This window comes from Habropoda laboriosa, unplaced genomic scaffold (assembly GCF_001263275.1).
Source record: "Habropoda laboriosa isolate 0110345459 unplaced genomic scaffold, ASM126327v1 scaffold578, whole genome shotgun sequence".
NCBI lineage: Eukaryota > Metazoa > Arthropoda > Insecta > Hymenoptera > Apidae > Habropoda > Habropoda laboriosa.
The window spans coordinates 1391823-1402169 of NW_017100941.1; the positions used below are offsets into that span (position 1 = coordinate 1391823).

General features: G+C 28.2%; 3 protein-coding genes across 5 annotated transcripts in view; 1 reads left to right on the plus strand and 2 right to left on the minus strand.

The window, feature by feature from the left end:
• Window positions 1-464, minus strand: part of LOC108577575 (splicing factor 3A subunit 1) — a 3903-nt gene extending 3439 nt beyond the window's left edge. The window contains exon 1 of one of the 3 annotated variants that reach the window (XM_017940758.1): window positions 276-464. In XM_017940758.1, coding sequence (XP_017796247.1) covers window positions 276-337 — 62 coding nt within the window. In that variant the 5' untranslated portion in view covers window positions 338-464. Of the gene's footprint in view, window positions 1-268 lie in introns of all 3 variants that reach the window. The other 2 variants (XM_017940756.1, XM_017940757.1) reach the window with 2 other exon arrangements.
• Window positions 465-946: 482 nt separating this feature from the next.
• LOC108577563 (MICOS complex subunit MIC13-like) lies at window positions 947-1686 on the minus strand. The gene is made up of 3 exons (XM_017940744.1): window positions 1604-1686; window positions 1338-1497; window positions 947-1117 (listed from the first exon to the last, which is right to left on the minus strand). Exons 1-3 carry the CDS (start codon window positions 1615-1617, stop codon window positions 947-949), a joined length of 345 nt encoding a protein of 114 aa, XP_017796233.1. The 5' UTR covers window positions 1618-1686.
• A 436-nt stretch (window positions 1687-2122) lies between these two features.
• LOC108577591 (E3 ubiquitin-protein ligase RAD18-like) lies at window positions 2123-4875 on the plus strand. The gene is made up of 7 exons (XM_017940774.1): window positions 2123-2155; window positions 2225-2303; window positions 2381-2909; window positions 3023-3281; window positions 3382-3442; window positions 3520-4266; window positions 4523-4875. Exons 1-7 carry the CDS (start codon window positions 2123-2125, stop codon window positions 4873-4875), a joined length of 2061 nt encoding a protein of 686 aa, XP_017796263.1.
• Window positions 4876-10347: the final 5472 nt, after the last annotated feature.

Here is a 10347-nt window from a genome sequence, read left to right on the forward strand (position 1 = left end):
GAGATCTTTATTACAATTAAAAAGTAACAAATCAAAATTACATTAATAACACAGACAGAGAATACATGAGGAGAACAATAAATAATAATTCAGTAACAATATATAATACGTTAATTATTATTTGAATCATGTACTCTTCGTTTTTACAATTATTATTTTATTATTATAATCAAAATCAATATCGCGACTGTATATTATGAACAGTAACTTACCTAAAAAATAAAATTTAATTTTTCTAATCAAATAAAATGATATTGCCAAAGGATACTTCTAACCTCCGGTGGAGGGTAAATAATGCCCACGATCGGCTGAGATGAAGGTGCATTATTTTCTTCATTCTCGGTTGCCGGAGGCTGTAGAATAGCAATTTCTTGCGCTGGCATGTTGCCTAATGTTTTTCTGTTCACTTAATTTTTATAGATTTGTTAATATTTCTCATCACTCACTATACACATATCACTTTGTAAACGTAACATGACGATACCATTTTGCATTTCCTTTCTCTGTATATATGACTCCATAAAGCCGCCTTTCCATTAATGTAGGAAAATGTACTCAGTGCAATCAATAATGTAACGAGAAAATATAAAATGTTCCTAGATGAGCTTTAGAAATTTGAACAAATCTTTTTAAATACGTACAATTATAACATAACTGTAATTTCAACGAATTGATATCGTAACAGTTACAAAGGTAATTAAAACACTTGTGTATGTGTTCAAGATTTTTTTTTGTTTTTATTTATTATTCATTTCTTTATAAGGAACATTAAAATTATACATGTATTACTAAATAAAAAAAAACATTATAATAAACGGTTTAATATATACAAAGTAAAGTTAAAGTAAAATAAATAACACTTTATATATGGAATACCAGTTATATAATTTTTATGTAAAATATCTAAAATGATGCTAACATTATTATTTGTAGTCTAATATTGTCTCTATTGACTGAGGTCTTTGACATATTTTCCCACTGTTTCATAGAGTTTTATAGCACCATTAGTAGTATGTGTAGGTAAATTTGATATGAATTCCATGGTATTTATAACTCCTTTATTCCAAGATGTTTTCATGAAAGTTGAAATATGTATCACACTTGGTAGTTCAGAAAGCTAAACAATGTTAATATGAATTAGATACAATATTAAACAACTAACATTTCATAAATTACATAAACATATAAAAATAAAAAGTTTACAGTAACTATTTAAAATTTTAACGAAAAATTGGAATAGACAATTAAATATTAAGATACACTAACTTTAATATTTTAATATTACGAAATAAAGTAATGATTAAAGTATTTAAATACAAAGTTAAATACAAAACCACCTCCTGTGTAACTTCCTTGGGTATATTCTCCTTAACATATGGAGCAACATTGACATATATTTTTTTATATAATTTAGCTGTTTCTTCTCCATTTGACCACAAACCCTCTTCGTAAGTGTAATATACGATACCACCAACAATAGTGGATTTTATGGTAAACCTGGAAATATAACCTTCAACTTAAATTTCAAATTACTTACGTAGATACAATAGCATGCAAATACCATAACTGAATTCCATCCTTAGTGTTTAAAACACGTACTAACCGAAGTAAACTCATTGTACAATGTAAATTACTTTCACGTGATTGCTTTTGTTTCTTCTTCGTTTGTTATACAAAAATATAAAAATTACGTAAAACTCTTAGTAACTTCCGGTTTGATTCAAGATATATACAAATAATTTCTGTATTGTTTAATTCATACATACATATGAGGCAAACATTTACATAAATATTTAAAAACATTTTTATAACTGTGTAGAGTATTTTATATCTGAGAACTACAAATATTAAATTTATGCAAAATTATCATGACTTACATAGTGTTTGTACATGTATACACGATGTACACAAGGCTCAAAAGGGTGCTTATTTAATAACCGTTCCTTTTTTTTAATTTATTTGACATTTTTGCAATTTTTATACATATTTGTGCAGATGATATACAATTATAAATTCTGCTGTTTATTTTTTATCAAAAATGATAGAGAACTGAGGTCTATTGCAATATAGAAATGTCAATTTAACTTAGCTTAAAAGTTATTTTGTACATATTTAGTGCTATATGATGTGGCCTCAGGAATACGTAGAATTGAAGGTAATAATACCTACAGAGTTCATTTATTTGTAATATAAAAGGAAATGCATCGAGCAACTTTTTTTACAGCATATAGAAGATTTATTAGTCTGTGGGATATGCTATGAATTTATGGATACTTCTGTTATAACATCATGTTCTCATAATTGTAAGATAAAAGTAATTTGCTTTTAATACTGACATTAACATAATTTTCAATTTCATTGTTTACCTTTTAAATTTCAGATTGTTCCTTATGTATTAGGAAGTATTTACATTATAAAACACAATGTCCTGCTTGTTTCACTGAAACTTTTGAGAAGGATTTAAGAAAAAATAAAGTCTTAGATGAAATTATAGCACAGTTTTCACAAATTAAAGATAAATTAAAAAGGTGTTTACAAATTCAGATTCAATTTGCACAATGTGACAAAATTGATAATGTTTCTAATACACCAAAATCATTGCATCAAAGTCAGAATGCACATGTAAATAAAGAAGAAAATAAAATTATTTGTAACACTTCTACTACTAAAATTAATTTATCACCATCTATAAATGTGCAAAAAGATGTATGTAGTCCTAGCACTAGTGGAAGACCCAAAATACCATTGATGTTTACACCTAAAAGTTATAAACGTCCAATTGTAACAAGTGCAGAAGATAGTAAGGTTGTTATATGTCCAGTATGTAAAGTTACTGTTTCAGAAACACATATAAATAGACATCTTGATGATTGTCTAAAAAGGGAATCAATAAAAGATATACAGCAAGTGTAAGAATAATAATATTTAAATTATTTTTGTATTGTGTACATATATAAATATTATATTAGTGAAGTATTTGATTAAAAAAATCACTAGTGTCAGCCAATATTAATTTTTATAGAGTAAAGTCAGACCGTAAACCATTACCAAAGTTAGTATTTACTTTAATGAAAGAGGTTGTGATAAAAAAGAAATTAAAAGAATTTGGTTTATCATCACATGGAGATCGAAGAGCTATGGAGGCTCGATTGCAAAGATATATTGTTCTTTATAATGCAGAATGTGATAAATCAAATCCAAGATCAATATCAGAATTAGTTAAACAATGTGAAGATGAAGAAAATCTAGAAAAAAAAATTAATAGAACTACTTTTTTAAACGTAAATATTTGTTATTTTACTCTAAATTGAATGATATTTAAATTACTTAAACTTCATAATCTCTTTTCAATTAAATTTATAAAACTATTAATAATTGCAGAAATTACAAATTACCAGAAATACAGAACAATATATTATAGATGATGAAAGAAAAAAGTATTGTAAGTTTGTTTTGTAATAATCAAATTTTCTTTTATATAATATGTGTAATGATTAACGATTGTTCTATTTTCATTAGTGGAAACACACAAAGATAGTTTCGAAAGTTTAATTAAACAGATCAAAAGTATTGATACTCCAAAAAAATCGTCAGTAAGACGTAGTTTATTGAAGGAAAACATAGAAAATAATGAGGATATTCCACATAAACGTCAAGCAGTGACTGAGAATTCGGATGATTCACTGATTGATACAAAACACAGTGACTTTCAGTCTCTAAATTCTGCGGTATATATTCAAGATTCTGATTCAGATACTTCCTGTCCACTGCAAATGTATTCTAGTACTGATCCAAAGAAATTTCTTAATGCTGAATTGTCTCCTAATAATAATGATTCACACAATAAATCTAAAATAAAATACGAGGAGCATAATGACATAGAAGAATTTAATTCATCTAATTTACATATGAAAATAAGTGAGACAGAGGAACATGATAGTTCAGATGCATTTAGTGATACATCCATTTCTAGTAAACAAACACAATCAATAATGGAAAACTCATTTTATAGAGACACACTAAAAGAAGATTGTAAAAATGTATCTAATACTTCAAAATATAAGAAATTATTACAGAAACAGAAAAACTTATCTCTGAAAAATGAAATGAAATGTGTGGATGCTGTTAGTACCAGCATGAAAGATTTTGATCCTAACAGTACTATAAATGAAGAGGAAGAAGAAGATGAGAAATCAATGTCTGTTTTACAGGATATTTTATGTGATTTATCAAGTAATGATAGTACTGATAGTAAATTGAAGTATGGTATGTAATCAGATTTTATCAAAAGTTTATCAGATTTGGTATTCTAAAATTACATAAAAGTTAAACATCTTTGGGAGAAAATGAGTATTTTATGGTATGATATTGATAAGCATTATTTTGTAGTAATACGAAATTATATGAGACAATAGCATTAAATTAAGAATAATAGAATATAATAAAACATATTGTAGTCATTATATTAATATATATTGGCAATTGACTAACACATAAAAAAATTTATGCAATAATTTTACAGGAAAATTTTACGGATTTGTAAATGATAGTGTAAACAAATCTTCAAATTTGGAAAAAGAAAATGTAAGTTCCAGCCCCGAACGCAGTGGAAATTATTCTGTTCGAAAAAGAACTCATGATTCAATGCAAAATGACAATAAATTCATATCAAGTATGAAAAAAAAAATTAAAAAATCATCATACTATCAAATTGAAACCAAAGAATCAAGTAAAGGAGAATCTTCAAGTACCTTAAACGATAAAGAAATGGATTGTTTGCAAGGTGAACCACAATTGAGAAAACGGTTACCCAAAAACGTAAAAGAAACAACTGTCGTAAGAAAATCTACTAGAATAAAGGTTAAAAATAATTAATGAAATTAAGATAACATTTTTTCGTACAGATCTTTTTAGCATATATTTTCACAATTTATATAATTTCTATTGCTTTATATTTCAATATTTATTTAACAATTTATATACATAAAGTTACAAAAGCGTATACTTGTAAATAGTTTAATTAAGGGAATAATATTTGTATTAATTTTCTATTCAATTAAATTTTGCCATATACGTCAGAATGTTGTATTTTAAATGTATTTAATTTTGACTCATTTTGCTTTAAGTAATAATGTATTAAACATAATAATGTTTAAAATGTAATTAAATAATGTGTTTATATTAAATTATTTTGTAGTTAACTTTATTGTGTATTAAACATTTAATTATAAATTATGTACACTTCGTTATTTTTTCTTTACTCTCGATTCTCCGATAATTGCACGGATTGATAATTAAAGTATTTCTTAAGTTAAAACTGCACATATAAAAAGAAAATGCATGGTTGATTTCTAAACTACATTAAAATTAATGCTTTTATCATACCTGTAGTCCGGTCTGCATTTTGGTAATGAGTAAGATAAGGAAATCAGTAGAAAGAAACAAGGATAGCAATACTACCGCGTGTTAGACAAAGAAAGGAATAGCGGTAAACAAGGATAGCAATAGTGTTATGTGTTAGACAAGGAAAGGAATAGGGATAGACAAGGACAGAAAAAAGTGTCGGGCGAGACTAACGCCATCTAACATTTAGGGATCTGGTGTACCATTTCTTAATAGGAGTACATGATATAAACAGAGGTATTAGACAAGGAAAGCACTAGTGTGCGAGAAGGACAGAGAGAAAACGCTTCCTATTGGCTGGCGGGCCGCTGAGCTCCGCGAATCAGGATCTAAATCGCGTCGGTCGATGAAAAATCATTAATAATTCAATAATTACGCTGATTTTGTGAACTTTTAAAATTGAAGAATGAAGTATGGACCTTCAGCAACATTCACAAATAGTTTTTAAAACTCTAAACCCTTTCAATAATTAGTTATTAACAATTTTAGTACGCGATGTCGGAAACGATACTGCATGCCGTCAAGTACCTTTGTAGTTTTTCAATAATTTCATATCTTTCTACTAAATTCTCGTTCAACTAACTGAACAGACCTGAAAGGCAACTCTTTTGGCTACATTCTCATATAACTTTTATTAACATATTCCGTTTAGTTTAGGAGTTATTAAACATTATTTGGGAGCGTCTTCTATTCATCGTATTCGTGTCTACTCGAATCTTGTAAACAATTGCTAATATTTATTAAACCACACCACTTACGGTTACCAAACTAATTGCAGAATATAGATAAAAGTCCATTCTACATTCTCCATTCTTAAAAGTGCATAATTAATCACGCATTTTTATAGAAATAACGAAAATATATTTCCTATTTCCTAAACGCTTCCTATTGGCTGGCGGGCCGCTGAGCTCCGCCAATCAGGATCTAAATCGCGTCGGTCGGTGAAAAATCATTAATAATTCAATAATTACGCTGATTTTGTGAACTTTTAGAATTGAAGAATGTAGTATGGACCTTCAACAACATTCACATATAGTTTTTAAAGTTCTAAACCCTTTCACTAATTAGTTATTAACAATTTTGGTACGCGATGTCGGAAACGATACTGCATTCCGTCAAGTATCTTTGTGGCTTTTCAATAATTTCATAGCCTTCTACTAAATTCTCGTTCAACTAACTGAACAGATCTGAAAGACAACTCTTTTGGCTGCATTCTCATGTAATTTTTATTAACATATTCCGTTTAGTTTAAAAGTTATTAACCATTTTTTGGGAGCGTCCCCTATTCATCGTACTCGTGTCGAGTCGAATCTTGTAAACAATTGCTAATATTTAATAAACCACACCACTTATGGTTATAAAAATTATTGAAGAATATAGATAAAAGTCCATTCTTCATTCTCCATACTTAGAAGTACATAATTAATCATGCATTTCTATTAAATTAACGAAAATATGTTACGCTTTAATACCCAGGTGTAATACAAGTGTAACACCTTTATGGTTTTTCAATAATTTCATAGCTTTCTACTAAGTTCCCATGAAACTAGCTATATGCGTTTGAAAAGTACCTCCTTTAGCTACATTCTTATATAAATTTTATTAACATATTTCATCTAGTTTAAGACTTATTAAACATTCTTTGGGAGAGTATTACATCCGTCGCATTCAATCGTAACATATTTTCGTTATTTTCATAAAAATGCGTGATTAATTATGCACTTTTAAGCATGGAGAATGTAGAATGGACTTTTATCTATATTCTGCAATTAGTTTGGTAACCGTAAGTGGTGTGGTTTAATAAATATTAGCAATTGTTTACAAGATTCGAGTAGACACGAATACGATAAATAGAAGACGCTCCCAAATAATGTTTAATAACTCCTAAACTAAACGGAATATGTTAATAAAAGTTATATGAGAATGTAGCCAAAAGAGTTGCCTTTCAGGTCTGTTCAGTTAGTTGAACGAGAATTTAGTAGAAAGCTATGAAATTATTGAAAAGCCACAAAGATACTTGACGGCATGCAGTATCGTTTCCGACATCGCGTACCAAAATTGTTAATAACTAATTAGTGAAAGGGTTTAGAGTTTTAAAAACTATCTGTGAATGTTGCTGAAGGTCCATACTTCATTCTTCAATTCTAAAAGTTCACAAAATCAGCGTAATTATTGAATTATTAATGATTTTTCACCGACCGACGCGATTTAGATCTTGATTCGCGGAGCTCAGCGGCCCGCCAGGAAATAGGAAACATATTTTCGTTATTTCTATAAAAATGCGTGATTAATTATGCACTTTTAAGCATGGAGAATGTAGAATGAACTTTTATCTATATTCTGCAATTAGTTTGGTAACCGTAAGTGGTGTGGTTTAATAAATATTAGCAATTGTTTACAAGATTCGAGTAGACACGAATACGATGAATAGAAGACGCTCCCAAATAATGTTTAATAACTCCTAAACTAAACGGAATATGTTAATAAAAGTTATATGAGAATGTAGCCAAAAGAGTTGCCTTTCAGGTCTGTTCAGTTAGTTGAACGAGAATTTAGTAGAAAGCTATGATATTATTGAAAAGCCACAAACATACTTGACGGCATGCAGTATCGTTTCCGACATCGCGTACCAAAATTGTTAATAACTAATTAGTGAAAGGGTTTAGAGCTTTAAAAATTATATGTGAATGTTGTTGAAGGTCTATACTTCATTTTTCAATTCTAAAAGTTCACAAAATCAGCGTAATTATTGAATTATTAATGATTTTTCACCGACCGACGCGATTTAGATCTTGATTCGCGGAGCTCAGCGGCCCGCCAGGAAATAGGAAACATATTTTCGTTATTTCTATAAAAATGCGTGATTAATTATGCACTTTTAAGCATGGAGAATGTAGAATGAACTTTTATCTATATTCTGCAATTAGTTTGGTAACCGTAAGTGGTGTGGTTCGCCCGACACTTTTTTCTGTCCTTGTCTATCCCTATTCCTTTCCTTGTCTAACACATAGCACTATTGGTATTCTTGTTTACCGCTATTTCTTTCTTTGTCTAACACGCGATACTATTGCTAAGCTTGTCTATTTTTGTTGTGCCGCGAGTCGCTTCCGAAAAAGCACAATGGTGCAAAGCGGTGCGTCATGAAATACTCATCATTGATGAGTATAAGTACTTTGTACTTCGTCTATGACCATACCTATTTATGTAAGTTAATAATATTCTTGGAAGAACATGAAACCATTTATCAAAGACACCAAATTTTATTGAATATGTTATATAATTTTAATCAGAAGGGAATCAACAATGGTAAAATGATGATAAACACATGAACTTTTACATTTTACCTTTGTATAGATATTAACAATAATATAAGAAGCCTAACTTAATGCTAAAATAGCCGTCTTTGACATTATTTACGCATGCACTATTGGTATTCTTATTTACCGCTATTTCTTTCTTTGTCTAACACGCGATACTATTGCTAAGCTTGTCTATCTTTGTTGTGCCGCGAGTCGCTCCCAAAAAGCACAATGGTGCAAAGCGGTGCGTCATGAAATACTCATCATTGATGAGTATAAGTACTTTGTACTTCGTCTATGACCATACCTATTTATGTAAGTTAATAATATTCTTGGAAGAACATGAAACCATTTATCAAAGACACCAAATTTTATTGAATATGTTATATAATTTTAATCAGAAGGGAATCAACAATGGTAAAATGATGATAAACACATGAACTTTTACATTTTACCTTTGTATAGATATTAACAATAATATAAGAAGCCTAACTTAATGCTAAAATAGCCGTCTTTGACATTATTTACGCATAAAATATTTGTCTTTCTTATGTAGTTTATTTCTCATACACTTTGGTATCATTTATACATTTAATTTTATGTACATTTTATGTATATATTTTCTAATAATATATCTTTTTTATTTAATAGAACTTTAAAAGCTTCTAACATTCTAATGGAACAACTATCACATTCATGAAACACTTTATTCTGAGTTTATTTGTTTTAATCTTCTATTGCAATTTTATGATTGTGATTTATTTATCATATTACATTTTATGTGTATATTATTTTTTTATGAATAAATATAAGCGCAGCATTTTTATAGGAATGAGTTTTTCTACAGCTTTTTAAGTGAGTTGCATTAACAATAACACGTCCTTCGTTAAATGTTATTAATATTACATAACATTAAATGTTATTCATATTTGGCAGTGTTTCTGAAACTATTTTTTGCGAAACCAGGATTTGAGTACTCCTGAATTTTATTTCTCTATAAATTTCTTTTTCATAAACATTGTATCTGAAAACGGTTTTTTTGTTCAAAATATAGTTTCAATTATTTTCTGTTCTATTATATGCAACTTTATTAAAAAACTACTCATATAACATAATTCAGTGGATAAACTATAACACTAAGTATATAATTTTTTCATTTGCATTTAAAAGTTGTCATGTAACATTTTTTTTTACATAATTTATTTTGTTTTATATTCCTTAACGTTTACGTTTCAAAAATAAATTTATTTTCAAAAATATGTTCACTGTTTTATTATTTTCTAACAAAATTGTAGGTTTAGATTTTAAGAGTTATTGTTGACATTTTATTCTACATTATCCATTACTTTATTCATTTAGATGATTAGTTTTGGTCTTTCATTATGAAGGTTACGCATAAAAAGTTTAAGAACCACTGCTGTATGGTATGGCATCACGCGAGGTAGTTACTCAACGTTTACTACACTCCTAAGTATACTACAAGCAGGTTTCGTTTTCCTGTGTATAGAAATTAATGATACTTTTGAAGATATAACAAAAAAACAACAAATGAATATTTTGTAATCTAATTAATTGTTATCATTCGCGAAAACATCAGAGTAATTAATTACATGAAATTTTATATTTTTAGTAGGTTTTTTTTTTT

Bases quoted from the DNA above. Each gene is read 5' to 3' on its own strand.
- LOC108577563 (XM_017940744.1), bottom strand. The intron at 1,118-1,337 runs GTGGTTTTGTAT...AACATTGTTTAG, and splicing joins CCAAGGAAGTTACACAGGAG to CTTTCTGAACTACCAAGTGT.
- LOC108577591 (XM_017940774.1), top strand. From the start codon at position 2,123: ATGATGTGGCCTCAGGAATACGTAGAATTGAAG. The intron at 2,156-2,224 runs GTAATAATACCT...CTTTTTTTACAG, and splicing joins AGGAATACGTAGAATTGAAG to CATATAGAAGATTTATTAGT. The intron at 2,304-2,380 runs GTAAGATAAAAG...TTTAAATTTCAG, and splicing joins AACATCATGTTCTCATAATT to ATTGTTCCTTATGTATTAGG.